The 18,186-nt window shown below is 42.3% G+C and overlaps 1 protein-coding gene across 2 annotated transcripts in view; it reads left to right on the top strand.

Annotated features, from left to right (window-relative positions):
• The window catches only part of NRG3 (neuregulin 3), a 620,711-nt gene that overhangs the window by 571,914 nt on the left and 30,611 nt on the right, over window positions 1-18,186 (top strand). For both annotated transcript variants that reach the window (XM_081190886.1, XM_081190885.1), the window contains 2 exons: window positions 10,984-11,086; window positions 16,630-16,756. In XM_081190886.1, coding sequence (XP_081047012.1) covers window positions 10,984-11,086; window positions 16,630-16,756 — 230 coding nt within the window. The remainder of the gene's footprint in view (window positions 1-10,983; window positions 11,087-16,629; window positions 16,757-18,186) is intronic.

The following is an 18,186-nucleotide window of genomic DNA, read 5'->3' as shown; positions in this document are numbered from 1 at the left end:
AGCACTCAGGGCTGATTTCCTTAAGAATGGATAGGTTTGATCTTCTTGCAGTCAGATCACTGCCTTGCCATGGTGAAGGGGCTTCAATAACCCAGAGAAGCTATGAACTATGCCGAGCAGGGCACCCAAGATGGACAGGTCATAGTGGAGAGTTTTGACCAAACGTGATCCACCTGCAAGCCACTCCAGTATCCCTGCCAAGAAAACTCCATGGACAAAGACAACTGGGTTCAGTAGGAACCCCAAACTACTAATTACAATGCATGCATTATTGCATCCTTATAATGGGTGAACGTCAGAATTTTTTTTGCCTGACAGTCTCTCTTGTCCATGGAAAACAACCTCTAACGTAATGTATCTGACAGATAACCACGATACCATTGTAAGGGATTCCGACAAGTTTGTTTTTGTTAACTTCAGCTTTCCTTTTAAGCCTGTTGTTTTTACAAGGTGGTATACTGTAAATGAAATTTTAAAAATGGATTTAAATTTTTAAAAATGCAATATAGCTATATAATTCCCCTCCAACCCTTGTCCCCACACACACAAAAAAATATCCACTTGGGTGCAGTCTGTATTAGCTTTTTTTAGTGTTAGCTTTTAAATATTTCTGATACATAAAACCACTGATAGCACAGATAATAGAATGAAATAGCAAACCCTCCCAAAGCCTCTGTTAGAATTAAATTTATATGCCTGAGCTTTAGTCACAGCTGAAAAACTCATTATAAGCCAATAAAGTTCAAATATTATATCAGTAGCTCATAATTTAAAGTCAGTGGTTGATGTGCATGATAGTTGTGGTCAGTCTAATATTGAAGTGCCTAAACCATTTTTATTTTATTTTTTTGCAATATATTTTATTAGTCTCCAAGGAGAATATCGCCCACTATCTTTGCAGCATGCATGGTGGACCACAAGTAGCAGCCAATTATTGCTGAAACGCTGAGGGGGTGCACATTCTCCCGTTGACCCATTTCAGCTCAGAGAATATGCACCCCAAAGCAGACTTCTGCAAACATTCTCTAGCCAGATGTGGAGAAATGCACATAAGATTCCTATGCACACAGTTGGAATTGTACAGCTGTAGCCTTCTTTTAAAACACAGAATCCCACTGCTCAGCTTTCTGGAGTTGGGGGCTGTTCTCCATTTGTTCCCAAACATCTGAGCACTTTTTCAAAGGGTCCACGAATGTGTAGACCCTGTTGCTCTGCAGTGCGCTATTTTGCATTAGCCTCATATGTAAATCCCACTGCTCAGCTTTCTGGAGTTGGGGGCTGTTCTCCATTTGTTCCCAAACATCTGAGCACTTTTTCAAAGGGTCCACGAATGTGTAGACCCTGTTGCTCTGCAGTGCGCTATTTTGCATTAGCCTCATATGTAAAGCCTCTGACCATTATCCTTTCTCTTCCCATTGCGGAGCTTCTGAGTCACTTATCCTGTCCTCCATTCTGAGGACATCATAGAAGATCAGGGTGCCCTGTTTGCATTTGTTTAAAGGTAAAGGGACCCCTGACCATTAGGTCCAGTCGCAGACGACTCGGGGGTTGTGGCACTCATCTCGCTTTATTGGCCAAGGGAGCCAGCGTACAGCTTCCGGGTCATGTGGCTAACATGACTAAGCCGCTTCTGGTGAACCAGAGCAGCGCATGGAAACACTGTTTACCATCCCGCTGGAGCGATACCTATTTATCTACTTGCACTTTGACGTGCTTTTGAACAGCTAGGTGGGCAGCAGCAGGGACCGAGCAACGGGAGCTCACCCCGTCGTGGGGACTTGAACAGCCGACCTTCCAATCAGCAAGCCGTAGGCTCTGTGGTTTAACCCACAGTGCCCCCTGCATCACTGCATTTCTTTAGGTGCCCTTTTAATCATTTCCAAAATCAGCAGAGGTTGGCCAGAGTTGGAGCTAGCTGCTCTAGCACCCAGAGTGGCACACATGCTGTGCACCCAGGGGTGGGGCCATGCGGGTGGGGCGAGTCACATAGAGGAGGGAGAAAGGTTGTTTTCTGCTGCTCCAGAGAAGTGGACACGGAGCAATGGATCCAAACTACAAGAAAGAAGATTCCACCTAAACATTAGGAAGAACTTCCTGACAGTAAGAGCTGTTCGACAGTGGAATTTGCTGCCAAGGAGTGTGGTGGAGTCTCCTTCTTTGGAGGTCTTTAAGCAGAGGCTTGACAACCATATGTCAGGAGTGCTCTGATGGTGTTTCCTGCTTGGCAGGGGGTTGGACTCGATGGCCCTTGTGGTCTCTTCCAACTCTATGATTCTATGATTCTATGATTCTATGAGTGTCCATGGGAGGCATCGTGGCAAGCATTCCAGGGGGCGAGACACCCAGAGGGGTGAAGCGAGCCGCCCATGGCAGGCTGCTTCCTGGGCGGGAGGGGGAGAGGGAGCTGCACCACTTTGCCTTCCCTCTTCCTTTTGACAGCTTGGGGGAGCCCCCCCCCCAGGAGGCAGCCCTGGAGCAGGGGAACAAAAGTTCATGGTTCATGGGAATTATATAAATTGCAAGCCTTCCCCGAGCTGTCAAAATGAAGGGGGAAGACCACATCGGCTGCAAGGACACTTCTGGCTCAGAAATGGAAGCAGCAGGAACTTCCAGCACTGGAAGACTGGCAGGTTAAGATGGTGGAGTATGTAGAGATGGCCAAGTTGACGGGGAAGATCCGGAATCAGTGTGACGAACTGTTTCAAAAGGACTGGAATAAATTTATATCTTACATGAAAGAAAATTGTAAACATTTGAAAATGTTTGAAGGTTTGAACTGAAATGTTTTGTAATGTAAATATAAGGAACTGATTTACTGATAATAAGGTGAAATATTATAATATGATAAAAGGTAAATAAGTGATTATAGAAAAGCGAAGAATATGGAAAGGTATGTGGAAGTCAGAAAGAGGAGGGAAGGAAGTCGATGCTCTTATAGAGTAATGTATTAAGTTATAGAATTATGTAAAAAAATGTGAATATGATAAAAGTGAAAAATTTAATAAAAATTATTTTTAAAAAAACTAAATGAAGGGGGAAGGGGTGGATGGAGGCTGCCAGCAAGGCGGCACAGCTCCTCCCCTTTCCCCAACAGCCCGGGGTAGGCTTGGGAGTCGCAGGCGGGTGGCACGCCAAATATCACCCCCCCCAGTGATGACACCCAGGGCACACCGCCCCCACCGCCCCTTCCTCCACCCCTCAGACTGGCCTGTTAGGGTGAATGGAGCATTGAGCTACCAGCACCCATCCAGACAGCTTCTCCTTGTCTCAGTGTTGAACTTGTAGAATTCAGCAGGGAGGAAGATAGGCACAAAAGTAGAATTAGTTTGCTCTGCCTGCCACTGGTTCTGCTTCTGCCTAACATCAGTCTCCTGTGTCTCTTCCTCCTATCTCTTCCAATGGTCACCAGCCACTACTGCAAGCTAGCTGGGGATCTGGTTGCAACCAATAGTGATTGGTTGAACTTCTACTGATGTCACAATACAGCCAGTGAGAATGTTACTTTCCAAGGAGTGTTGAAGCTCCCCTGCATCTGAGGGGCTGGGTGTCCAAGGCAGCTACAGAGAAGGCATGAGCCTGTGCTACTGATCAGCTGACTGACAGCAGGAAAGACCAGGGCTGTCACACCCCATGAATTGCAGTTGTATAAATTTGCACCCATGAAGCATTTTGACACGACTATCTTGCAGAACGTTTTCCACTCTCTTCTGAAATTTTCTTAATATGCCAAGGAATTAATAGATCACACAGTCATGGACAGAAATGTCCTTGTTGTTTTAATTCCTGACAAATGGAATTCTGCTTGTCTTAATTAGCTGAGTCATAATACAAAGTGTTTCTTTTTCTTTTTCTACATATCTTTTTCAAAGGCAAAATTAAAAAAAAACAATTCACTTCTATTTTTGCTTTCAAACTGTTCATTATAAAGGGGCATATTCAACTAACTCAGAGTAGATGCATGGAAAATAATGGACCTAAGTGACTTACGGTCATTAATTTCATTTTTTTTTAAATTCATTTTTGCATTTTCTATTTTACATAAACAAATGAATTAAATACAGAAACATACAATCCCTTTTGTCTTCCCTCCCCCCATTGTTGATCTTAATGTAATGATTTCCCCCTCTGCTTCTCTTTCATAACTCTATTTTTATAACTTCTTTGTCAAGCCATAGTTCAAATTTTTACTACAAGTTTTCTGTCAATCCTACCAATGTATGTAATTGTTTACAATAGCTTTTAAAATAAATTATAAACTTCCCCCATTCTTTATTAAAGACCTCCTCTTTCTGGTTTCTAATTCTTACTGTAAGCTTTGCCATCTCGGCATACTTATGGCCATTAATTTCTGTGGATCTACTCTGAGTAAAAGTTAGTTGAATAGAATCCAAAATCCTTACTTTCGGAACAGATTCTGTTCGACTTCCAAGGTATGACTGTATAAGGTCTTCACAAGAGTTTGCAATCTAATACCGTGTCCAAGAATGGTAATTTAAAGCTTGTTAAGAATATTGCCCCCTCCACTTTGCTCATCGCAAACAGCTGAAAGTCTGGTAAACTTTGATAATAAATCTGATTTGCAATGGGGGTTTGAATACTTTTGATTGCAACTGTATATGCACAGCACATCATGCAGTGACTCAGTCCTGAATGGCAGGCCACTTGATGGCACAGGTGAATTTGAGCTGATCGATGCATGCAACAAAACCATGCCTTATGGCTCTCGAGGGACACTGCCAACATCAGATCTTGGTGGGGAGACGTATCACATGCTGCTCTCAGTGCACTTCAGAATAAAGTTTAATCCTTTCCCATGAAAACTGGTACATTAGGGAGGAAGGCACTTGGTGGGCTGTAACTTTGATATACCATTTTCTGTATGCAGGGAAGGCTGTTATTTCTGTGTGGGCGAGCATGTGTGAAAGAGGCTAAGCCTTAGGCTGTAGCACTTGATAACTCTTGGGTTAGACAAAAAGGAATGAAACTGTGTGGAAAGGGGAATTGTTGTTGTTGTTGTTTAGTCGTCCTGTCGTGTCCGACTCTTCGTGACCCCATGAACCAGAGCACGCCACGCACTCCTGTCTTCCAGTGCCTCCCGCAGTTTGGTCAAACTTATGTTAGTAGCTTTGAGAACACTGTCCAACTATCTCATCCTCTGGCATCCCCTTCTCCTTGTGCCCTCCATCTTTCCCAACATCAGGGTCTTTTCCAGGGAGTCTTCTCTTCTCATGAGGTGGCCAAAGTATTGGAGCCTCAGCTTCACGATCTGTCCTTCCAGTGAGCACTCAGGGTTGATTTCCTTCAGAAGGGATAGGTTTGATCTTCTTGCAGTCCATGGGACTCTCAAGAGTCTCCTCCAGCATCATAATTCAAAAGCATCAATTCTTCGACGACCAGCCTTTATGGTCCAGCTCTCACTTCCATACATCACTACTGAGAAAACCATAGCTTTAACTATACGGACCTTTGTTGGCAAGGTGATGTCTCTGCTTTTTAAGATGCTGTCTAGGTTTGTCATTGCTTTTCTCCCAAGAAGCAGGTGTCTTTTAATATCGTGGCTGCTGTCACCATCTGCACTGATCAGGGAGACCAAGAAAGTAAAATCTCTCACTGCCTCCATTTCTTCCCCTTCTATTTGCCAGGAGGTGATGGGACCAGTGGCCATGATCTTGTTTTTTTGATGTTGAGCTTTAAACTGTATTTTGCGCTCTCCTCTTTCACCCTCATAGGGTCCATCATAGGGACACTTGAGGAGGAAGGGATCCAGGGTCAACTACAATCCTGTGTTTTATTTGCATTGTGGGGAAAATTAAATTTGGGTGTATGTGACAAGATAGCATTCTGGATCATTTTTCTTTTAGCTGTGGAAGCACCCCTTAAGGAGAAGGTGGTTTGTTTTCTTTATTTGTTAATGTCAAATAGTAGAAAATCATGCACCTTGACTTGATAGCTTGCCAGATGCCATGCTATGCATTTATTAGAACCAGCTTAATCATCACAATGAGCAAGGCAGATGTCATGGTGGGTAGGCCCTCTGAATTCCCCAAACCATTTGCTATTGCTATTCGTTTTATGACAATATGTATCTGCGCAACCGATACAGTCACCCAGTCACTGAATCCATATTCTGCTTAATTAATTACTCAACTTAAATTGCTTAACCGCTTCTAGAGATAATTAAAATTCTGTATGTGTGTGTGTTTAAATTATGTGACACAGCATAATTTGCAGTTAGCATGTTCAGTCCCTGCAGAATATTTATTTGGATTATACAAAATGTAGCCTTTTCTGCTCCTTCCCTGATAAGACTCTGTGCTTGCATCAATTTCTTAAAAGTTTGGGTTTGACAGTTTAACTCTTCAAGATGTAATTCCTAAGGACCAGATGCTTTGCCAAAGGTCTCCTAATCACACCTCCACACTTTTTCATTGTATATTTTGCTGGATCTCACCTAGAGTTAGGTAAGATTTCAAAACATGCTCATTCTCTCGGCTGGTTTATTAGATGCACTTGGCTCATTGGAATGAGGAGGTGTACGGAAAGAAGAGTTTGCTTCTCTGGGTCACTGGCAATTTAAATGCTCTATATCAGCAATTGAAGAGATCGGTGAAAGGATTAGGGATCTTTAATGTGGAATTTGGATTCAGGTTGGGGGGGGAGAGAGATGTGAGTGGAAGAAAAGGGAGGTGTCTCACAAAGGAGGGAAAGAGAACAAAATATATAAGAGCAAAGAAATATTGATCCTGCTGTGCAAACAGTGCCTGAGTCTTGAGGAAGCCAATGTACAATAGAAAGATTCAGTTTGAGGTGTATAGAAAATCTCTTCCACCCATTTGTTTGCACAGAGTAGAACACACAGTATAAGAGGAAAATTAATTTTTGAATGCTCATTTTTGAAAGCTCTGTGGAACACTGAAGACCTAGGAATGATAATCATTTCAAAGAAATTGAATCATATTTGTTTACTTATTCTTAATTGCCCCTTTCGGTCAAAAATAGGCTTCCTGGGCAGCTTAAAAAATCTCTTCACACACGCACACAAAGACAGACCCTGCCTTCAGGCTTACTTTCTAAAAAGACAAGATGTGAAAGGAAAATGGATTGGGAGGGAGGGAGAAGGAAACGGATGAACTCAGGTTCATGTTCTTAATCAGAAGATGTTCTGATAACTAGCTGATACGGGAAAGTTCAAGGAGAGGAGGCACTCACCACAAATGCTCCCTTCTCTTTCCTCCTCTGTTACAGCCTGATATAATATCTGCTGCAAGGTGATAGCTGACAGACACCTCTTTATTTTGGGCTACATTAATGTGTAGGTATGAAGGATATCCCCAATAATGAAGGTTCGGACCAAGAGAGGAGGTTCCAGTTTATTTATTTATATTTTTAAAACAATTTTATACCACTTTCTAGCCCTCCAATGTGTTTTATGTGTGAGAACCAAGCCAAACACAAGCAAGTAAAAACAAACAAAAATAACAACCACTGGTTTTTCAAGTTTTGGTGTAATTTATGAGCATTTTGGCATCTGTACTGCAATATACCTTGGAGTCTGTGCTTAGGGATTTTGTGCAGATAGGGAACCATCTTCAAGCAGTTGGTTCAGTTGTTCCAATGCTGGAGAAGAGCAGGGAAGGCGGAAAGACCTAGTGATGAAGCAGATGCTAAGTAAAGGGCACAAAAACAGGGAAAGCAGAGGGTTATGAATGGATGGGGGAGAAATCCACCACTAAGAGAGAAGGGAGGCTGTCACCAGCAAAAGAATACCCCTGACTATAAGAGGCAGTTGAAAGCTAGACTGAGGACTCGGCTACACTAGTAAAGAAACAGCGGTTTGAATGTGCTATAAACATGCAATACCAGATGGCGGCAGAGAGCAGGAAATTTCAAGACGCGATTTTCCGTAGAGATTTTTTTCTTTGTTATCTCATTTCTGACTTATTTATAGCATTGTTGTTTTTCCTGTGTCTAGATCCACCCTGGGCTAAGGACATGTGAGGGATTCAATTTCATACCCTCCAACTTCCTGGTGGTGAAAACCGGGATGTGCGTTCATTGGCCCTGCACTCTCACGCGAGCCCACCCCCCCATCAAATTTCCCCCTTGAGAGGGCAGATTTGTGTGTGGTGTAGTGGTTAAGAATGGTAGTCTTGCAGTCTGGTGAACTGGGTTCGCATCTCCGCTCCTCCACGTGCAGCTGCTGGGTGACCTTGGGCTAGTCACACTTCTTTGAAGTCTCTCAACCCCACCCACCTCACAGAGTGTTTGTTGTGGGGGAGGAAGGGAAAGGAGAATGTTAGCCACTTTGAGACTCCTTAGGGTAGTGATAAAGCGGGATATCAAATCCAAACTCCTCCTCCTCCTCCAACACACGCCCATGTCCTACCTGATCCGGACCACTCTCTGCAGCCCATTTTCTCCTTCCCCTCTGCCACCTTTGCCGGCACCGCCTTTCCACTTCCTTCCTCCCCTTTCCCAGCTATCAAGGACACTACTTGCCTCCAGTCTTGTCTACCTCCTGAATTCCTCCACTCCTCGCCTCCCAGACACCCCTCTCTAGTGAATGCTCCCTGTCACCCACCCCTCTTCCTCCCTTGCCAAGCTCCCATTCCCCCACTTGAACACTGCTTTCCAGTTGCCCTTACCCCTGGAAGAAGTTAGCCTGAGAGAGAGTGAGAGAGAGAGAGAGAGAGAGAGAGAGAGAGAGAGAGAGAGAGAGAGAGAGAGAGAGAATAAGTAACTACTGCTGAACTCAGTGGGTGATTCTAGTATGGTTGGATATATACTACAATTATTGATTGTGGTTCTGAACCTGAGTGGGTGAAAAATAAATATCCACCGCTGTTTTTGTAACATGCTCTTTTCTGTGTTCAAACAGGTTTATTTTGTAATTTTGTTGTGGGTAACACTTTAAAAGAATTAAACCTTTTTGAAGTATATAATTCAGCTGAAAAAACATATTGTGCACTATTCACTCAAAGTAAAACAATTATAAGGGCACACATTGTGCCCCTAAAAATGTAATGTGTGAATGAGACAACCATGTGTTTGGAAATTCATGTATCATATATGTAACATGCTCCAAACAACAAGAGTTGTCTGCATCTCCCTGCCCAGTGTACGCTCAGTTGCAAATCCAATTTGTATGCAGATCGCCTTGCAGTTTATGAAATGGTTTTCAGTCCTATGGATTTAAATGGGAGACTTAAATGCATGCTTAAATCTTTCCTTTTGAAAAGAATGGGTTTTTATTTTATTTTTTTAATCAACACAAATTGTTGTGAGGGGGAGGATGGTTTTCACTCTGTTGTAAAACAACAAAAACAATTACTCTGGATCAGCACTGATTCCTGGGCACAAGAGTCTGAGTTGTCCCGCTGACCCTCATTGTCACCTAAAGATTCCCCATTCATTTCAGCGAGAGCAGCTAATCCAGTGGTCATTTTTTCTTTCACTCATTCAATTCTGCTCCCTCATTTGGAATTAATGGGGCCACAGTCAGATGCATGCCTGGATTTCTTGACCAGAGCAAGTGTTCCTCCCCCACGCCAATATTTGCCTGTAACATCCATCCATACTTTTGAATCTATACATTTCCCCTTCAAGCCTTATGTTTAATTCCTGTCATATGTTAACAGGTAGCAATATAATCCAGCCAATTTGATACTCAGCTGGTATATTAAAAAAGCCTTTTGAAATTAAAATAAATCACTTTAAGAATTATTGATTCATTTCCACATACGGTGTTCCAGCTGCCTATTAATTGTCGACTGCTTGTCCTCACATGAGACAGAATGTTTTCTCATATTCTTGATTTCCATTTCATCCTTCTCTTCAAGTTAATTATGCAGCAGTGTTGTTTACCAAGGCTATTGCTTCCCCTCCTTGCCTGCCACCCCCTGCTCCCCAAAAATAAACTACACAATTCCCATGAAAGTAATATCCTGTGCAGTGGAGCACATCAGAAACTATGGAAAGACTTTGGCTTTCATCCAACTCTATCAAACTGCAGGGGTTTCTTTTTGGTTTGGCTTTGTTCCTTTCTTTTCAGCGCTGTAAATCTTTCAGTGTTTTATGTTGTTTGTACACTTGGAATCTGGGGGAACAACGTGGAGGCTTAGGCAGGAGTGCTATATAGTCCAAAGCAAAAAAATAACCCCCAAACCACCCTGTACATTTTTAAAGGAATGGGGTTGTGATCATGAAATGAGTGAATCCCAATGAGCCTTGTAAGTGATGAACATGACCGAGTATTAAAAATAGAGTCCAGCTTCCAACCTTTCACCCACCACCTCCCTCCTGCCCTATGGATGCTATTTATATAGCTTTCTGAAGAATTGGATAACGATCATATCAGATAAATGCCCTTGGTTTCCATAGTCATTTTCTTCAAGGTCCACAGCAGTCACCTGAAGGGAACCTCACGAGAAGTTGGCTCCTTTTCTCGAAAGTCCAAAGTCTTATATAAGGAACTAACAGCACAGTCGCATGCATGTCCCTTAGCAAGTGGGGGTATAGCATAAAATCCCAAGGATGGGACGATGTGTCACTTGAGATACAGGACTGCCACATCAAACAAGCCCCTCCATGTCCAGTCTATCCTATTTTCCTGTAATGTGTAGGATCACTTCCTGTCTGAAGAGCCATATAACCAGATCATACGTTTCCCTGCCCTCCGGGGTACATAAACGCAAAATGTGGTGGCACCACTTCATGCCATAATCCTGATTACATGTTTTAGGGTCTCCTTGGGGGAAGAATTCTGTTTGGGCCAGTGCAGCAGGCCCACGTCTCTCATAACAGCATGCAGGTGGGGATCCTAAGTTGGGGATGGTTTCTCCAAGCCAAAATCTGCACACTTCCTGTTCGCCATATGAAGAATGTGTCATGATGATTCACACACCCTTAAAATAATAATAAGTTCCCCTATTTCTAGATGTTGCTGTTTAATGTTGCCATAATTTTCAATTTTGCTGTCCACAGAGAGCGAAGAGGTTTACCAGCGACAAGTGCTGTCTATTTCCTGTATCGTCTTTGGCATAGTCATAGTGGGCATGATCTGTGCAGCGTTCTACTTCAAAACAAAGTAAGAGCCTTTGTCTAGCCTCTGTCCTGTCATCCTTACGCCTTTTCAGTTCTTCTGTGTTTTTCCTCCATGGCATTATTTCTGAAGAGAGTAAGATACCAGAGACCCGATATACATTATTTCCTTGTCAGTCAACATGCTCCCCCTCCCCCCCCCCAAAAAAAACCCCTGCATGTAAAAACGCCCCCGCCATCTCCATGACTGACACTCATAATGTCATTTATCAGAGTTTGCATACAGGAACACAGATGAATGGGAAGGGTTTGAAGAGGTTAATCTTCTTTGATCTTCTGGAAAGGCATGAAAATGCATCATTTTCCTACCAGCTTTTCATATATCACAAAAACTGGCTTTGGGTGAAACAATGCTGAACATCCTGGCGACAATTTTGTGATCCATAAAATAAATAAATTCATAGTATGGTAATGTCTGCATCTGGCTCGAGTGTATCTATTTTGATTCATGACAGATTTATCGGTTATATATCGGAAGATGCAGAGGGCCTGGTAGTTTATATGGCTCAAACTGCTCAATGACTCACAAGATTGGGCTGCTGGCAGTTAATAAATGAAGGTCCAAGCTTGCTTAGAAAGGAAGGAAGGGAGAATGGCCCTGTCTGCACCATGCTACACCTCTAAAGCAGTATTATACTGCTTCAAACATTCATGGTGTCGCTCAGAGAATCCTGGGAACTGTGGTTTGTCATGGGCACGGAGTTGTTATTCCCCTCACAACAGCTTCTTACATAGCATGAGGGTCTGCCATTAAAAGAGGAAAAGTCAAAAATTTCATTGAGCATGCTCAAGCCCACACTAAAATTACATTTGGAGCCAACCTAGATGTGATGTTCATTGCAGTAATCCATTTAATTTGCAGATTTTTTGAATGTAAAGAGGAGCCTCAGGACTGCAGTTTTGGGGAAGCCGTAGTTTGACTCTTACTTCCTTTCCCCTTTACAGTTCTAACGAAAATGAACACTTCATGTTGGCTATTTGCATTTCAAGAGACACCTCCATTGCCCGCAGTGTAGGCTTCCTCCAAAGGCAAATAGCCACTACGGAGAAGCAGTTTGTGCCAGGAACTTAGCAAGGAAAGGAAGAGTTATACTTCTCCTGCCCCCCCCCCCAATGCTTCAGACTTCCTTATGGCAGTAATTTACCTAACAAATAATATGCATGTTAAGTGCATTCATGCAATTGATGTCACTTCTACTTCAGTCAAGTCTATAACCTACTGAAATCTATTACTAGTAGCCACCAAAATCTGTCTTTGCCCTTGAGAAACATCACATTTAGGCCGCTGTCCTGGGAACTGGGCCTAGAAAATGGAGGAGGTGATTCAAAAAGTGATTTGAATGTCTCTTAGGCTGAGTGCCTTTTGTGTGATAAATGTTAGGCCCTTTGAAAAGGACAAGTCCTTCTTCCCTCGTGTCACCTCCTGTTCTTATCCTGTTTCTATGAAGAGAGAGGAACATGTATGCCACTCAAAAGCTCTCTGGCGAACCATACCGCATCAAAAGTCAATGATGGACAATGGTTGGGGACTGTTTAGCAGTCAGAGAATGATGCAGCCCAGGTTAAGTTCCATTAATTTCAATGGGAGAAATTTCAGGACATGATTTTATTCCTCATTGAAATAAGTAGAATTTAAGTGCACTTGACTTTGGCAGTTTATGCCCACCAAAAAAAAAGTAGAAACTTATAATATATGTCCCTATTAGACCTATGCCCATTGCAATAAAATGCTGTCTAGACAAGGCATTGATTACTTTTCTGTTATTTTATGATTAACCATTATGTTTTCATTTTATGTTCTGTGTTTTAGATAATTATTCTGAAGGAGGAAATTTGTGTTCTCGGATGTCACACTTACACATTGTACAACCTGTGCGTTGGCATCCTTGGAATACTCAAATCCACAAATGCATTATTTAATTTCTTAATTTTTTATTGAGTAGAACAGACCCCCCCCCACCATTAAACTGGCTTCACTGACCAAATAAAATCAAAGCTTTCTCTGTAGCTCTCATTGTCCTTGCTATGGCACATAGTTCATCAGCTGCAAATTATGCAAGCAACAGTTTCATGGTTCTTAAACCAGGAAACCAGGAGTCAATGTGCATATATCACAACAATATAGGGTCTTTCCCTATCAGAATCTACCATAGCTCCCTATATGTATCTAGAATGTGAAGTGACTGAGTCATGAGTCTAAAATGTGAAAATTTCAGAAGTTTTTGAAATTTAGTATTGCTGAATTTTGCAGTTCTTGGATGATGGGTGGCTCTTAAGAACACAAGAAGAGCTCTGCTGAATCAGACCAAAGGCCCGTCTGATCCCGTATCCTGTTCTCACAGTGGCCAGCAAGAGATATATGGGGAGTTCACTAGTAGGGCATGAGCAAAACAGCACTCTCCCCATTTGTGATTCCCAACAACTGGCATTTAGAGTCTTTCTGCCTCCCAACTGTGGAGGTAATACACAACCATTGTGCGTAGTAGCCATTGATAGCCTTGCCATCTCTGAATTTGTCTGAATTTTAAAGCCATCCAAGTTGATGGGCATCACTACAGCCCATGGGAGCAAATTCCACCCTTTTATATGAGCTGCTAAGTACCTTCTTTTGCCTATCCTGACTCTTTCGACATTCAGCTTTGTTAGAGGGTTCTAGTATTATGAGATATAAAGGCGAACTATCAGAGTATATCCGGGCATATTATTGGTATAGGGAATGCCCATAACTTAGTGAACATTGACATTAATGTGTGAATGCTGACAACCCCTAATGAGTATAATGAACATTTTGAAATAATCAATAAGAAGGGACAAGAGCTCAGTGGTAGACCTTTGTGGGAACACTCAGTCAAATTAAAAATATCTGCAATGGCAGATACATATTGCAATGGCTATATGTAGAAGTTGGGTTTTTGTAATTATCATAAGCTGGAGAAAGGGGTTTCTATTTGCAGACAGAAATGCAGAGGTATAATAATGGATGCTGAAGGAGGAACATGTGTTGGTCCTCAGTGGCACATACATTGCATGTAGAAGGGGTGATGCTCAGCATAGTTACAAAACTCGGGTACTAGGTGATGAGAAAGACCTCTGAGACCTTGGAGAGCAGCAAACTAGTCAGCACAGACAAAACTAAGCTACATGGACAAACAGACCTAGCAGTTCCCTACACTTGTGAATACATCTCCCTACATTTTGGACAAGCATCCCTTCATGTTGACAATCGCATTTTGCCAGATGTCATCGTTTGCTGGTTGTTGTTTATTTGTTTGTTCCCCCCAAAACATTAACAACATTGGCCTGGGACTGCCCATTTTCACCTTTGAATGTTGGTATGAGCCACATTTCAAGCAGTCAGTGTGACAAATAAAAAAAAATGGTTGGGACCGACTGGCTCACTTTGGCTCAAGTTGTACATTGCAGCAGGCTCTGTGTGGTGGATTTTTGTGGCAAAAATCGGCCTGCGCAAGCTTGCAAGTCTCAAGGAAAGAAGGGTTGGGTGTAAAAAAGCGGTTTAACCCCTTTCCCTTCGGTCATTTTTCCATTTGAAAAACACTTTCTCCAAGCTAAGCTTTCATTCACAGATAGGGCATCCTCTGAGGAAAAAGGAATCAGGTGAAGCTGTTTTGAGGCGAGAAATACCTGAAGGTGAACTCCATCTACCCACTGTGGTGGTCGGGGAACAAAATACTTTTATATAAGACTCGTCCGCAGCAATCTCGAAATTGCTGTGGTATTCTCTCACCAGCTAAGCATCTCAAACTAGCTCACAACAACCAAAAAGGGCTACTGCTCAAAAGCATGTGCTCTGGATGCAGAAGGCTCCCAAGTTCCATCTGGCATCTTTAGGCAGGGCTGAGAATGTCTCATGTCCAAAAGCTTGGAGAACTGTGGGCAGTCGTTGTAGACAACGCTGACCTGGCTCAATATATGGCAGCTTCCTACGTTCCTCAGATATTCTGATTACTAGAACGGTCCGAAAATGGGTGGGGACATGAAATGTATGGCCAAATTAGCTGAAGTGTTTTCAAATTGAATGGACAGTTCCCAGCCAGAACATCAGAACAGTTTCGTCTCACAATGATCCTTCTGACATCATAATAGGTCAAGCCACTCTGGCAGTTCACACCCTTGAATCAGCCACAGATGTGGCGGGTTTGAGTTTGTGTGTGTAGATAGATATACAGCGACAGCCAGCAAAGTACTGATGCTTGCAGAAGTGAGAGATGTAATTAAAAAGCACATAAAAGAACGAAAAGCCACTTTTTTCTCTCTCTTTCCCTCCACCCTGCACCAAACTCACGGTGTCTATGACAGTAGTGTCTCACATCAGATGTAACTGATCTGTAGGAAAGGCTATGTGAATAGAAAACAGGGACGTTGTATGTACACTTGATAACTATGAAAATCCTTTAATAAAAACAACTATTTTTAAAAAGCACATAAAACATGCAGTTCATATAATTCCCATGAACCATGAACTTTTGTTCCCCAATTCTTTTAAAATGGATGTTTGTAATAATGCTCCAAATAAGCATACTCCACAGTGGAATTTCACTTGCAGTGAAATTGTGTTAATTCTGTTACAAATTATAGATCAAGCTTCAGGCATGGTTGCAGACAGAGCCATACTTCTAGTGTTAATTGCAAAAAGGAAAGCTTATTTATTGCTAAGACGAGGCATATTCTTCTGAGAACATGTCCCCCCTACCAAAAAAGGGCACTTTGCACAATTTTCTCTGATTTTCTCCATTTCCCCACACAATGCTCCAGAACAATCCTGGCTCCAGAGCACTGTGAAGGATGCAGAATGGTGGCCAGGCTGCCAGTAGGCTTATTGCTGCTGTAACCACTTGCAGCAGCAGTGAAAAAGAATCCAAGAAACAAACAAAAAGATTCCCCACCCCTGAGAACCTGTAGGAGAATTTCTCCCTTGCTGCTCTAGCATTTTGTTGAGGTACTTCCCCCAATTTCTCTGTCCACAAATGCATACAGCTCTACTGTTGGTAATAACAGATGTTCAGATGAATGGAAGTTCAGTGGTTAATGTGCATTAACAACTAGATATTGTTAATGTGCAGAACAACCAGATATTGCATATTTCCTGGTCAATATGCACAAGCCTTGGGGAATGTGCACTTATCACAGCTAAACTGTGCATATTAGGAGAACTTTGCACTAAGATGCCGATGAATTTTAATGTTTTTTAAATGAATTTACAAGCTGTCATGAACTTTATTTTTTTATTTTTTAAAATGCAAACTGATGTGAAAATGTGGAGAAATTAAAGTAAGACTGGGAAAATGAAAAGCTGAAACAGACAGATTCACTCATCCCTCATTTCAGCATTAACCCTACATTACTGCGGGGTTGCCTTCACAAAGGTTTCGGTTCTAGTCTGTGGTCATTGAAAATATTAGGGCAGTTGGAAATAGAAACCACATTAGAATAGTTGAGATTAGGAAAATAATAATCACTTCCCATCTTTATCTGGACATCTTTTTGTTCTTGTTTTTTTCTTCTTTGCAGAAAGCAAACAAAACTTATTCAGGAACAGCTGAAAGAGACACGAAATGGGAAAACCTACAGCCTTAATGCTTCCAGCATGATGGCAAAATCAGAGACCAGGGCCGAAAGCCGAGTCCAGCTGCAAAATGTAAGTAACTTTGCCAATCTCCATCCTTAATTCACTGGTTGAATGCTTTAATGCTGATGGTTTGGGTTCTCGTCACCCCCAGATGTGCCACTAATTTGCACCTGTGGTGCTGTGGAATGGGGGGGGGGACTGAACAGAATCATTTTATTTGTCCAACGGTCTTTGTTAAAACAGTGCAAATTGGAGCTTTATTTTGCTGTCTTGTCGTGGTTTGCCATAGTAAACACCAGCATCTGAATAGATGTAAAATTTATAGGAAAACCTCAGGGAGGAAAATGGAATGTAGGGGGGGGAAAGTTGCCTTGAACAGCCAGCCATGTTGGCTCAATGACTTTGGGAACTATATAGCTTCATGGTGCAAAACAGCAGGCTATGAGAAAAAACACATTTAGTTATCTCCACACAAGGTTTTCAATTATATGCTGGCTATGTAAGAAACTCCAAATTAAACATTAGCCTGAACTAATTCAGAACTTGGGTCTGGAGGCAGATGGTTCCTAAGTGGACCCAGGATGGGTCAGCATAATTGAAAGGGTGCTGAATCAGAGCCCCGGGTTGGATTGTGGGACTGTAATTAGAGTTGCTATCTTCCGTTATTGTTCCCTGTTCATTTGCCTTCAATAGCAGAAATCAACATGTGATTATGATCAGGTTCTCGTGCAATGACCTTAAAGATTGGACAGAAGGCCATTCTAGAAGTAACCTTGTCCTGGGCTGCATGATGCTTCAGAGGTTGACACTATCACACTCTGAACCAAGGAAGAAATCGGAACCAATGCAGATCACACAGAGTTGGTTGTATGATCCTAGTGCCAAGCTCCCCATCAATATTTTTGAGCCACATCTTCTCCTGTCCTTTTATGCTCTTAAAGTAATTGGGTTCTTTCCTTGAACCATGGTACTGATAGTGATATGAATACATAAAAGTAATATCATCAAAAACCACACACACACACACACACACCTACTGCTTCAGTCCTTTATTATTTTTGTTGTTGTTTATCTTAGAAATGTCACTGCCTTTCCATGAACAGATGTATCGAGGTAGTGGGATTCAAAGCCCATAAGCAAGAATATTCTCCATCTCAGTTTTTTAATGCTCCATTTTACTGGCGTTGATAGTTCGTTTCTCTTTCTTCTCACCTCCCGGAAAGACAAGATTAATGGGGTGCCTTCATTATGCATTGCAATTGACTATCTCGTAATTGAAGGTTGAGTTCTACTTGAAGGTTACTTTGCATAACAGCACAGGCTGCACTTTGGGCACACAAAGGGCTTTTGCCCAGACAGATCTTTCCCTGAAAACCAAAGCCCGGTTTGCCCTGCTGTCTCATCCACTCACCAAACTTAAACTGCCTTTCAACAAGTTGAGCCATCATTAGAGACAGTCCAAGATATCTGCTTGCCCTCCCTGATAGTTACAGTCATAA

Source organism: Podarcis bocagei (assembly GCF_964188305.1).
Source record: "Podarcis bocagei genome assembly, chromosome: 4".
Taxonomy (NCBI): Eukaryota; Metazoa; Chordata; class Lepidosauria; order Squamata; family Lacertidae; genus Podarcis; species Podarcis bocagei.
The sequence above is the reverse complement of the archived record's forward strand: the minus strand, read 5'-3'. Positions and strand labels throughout refer to the sequence as shown.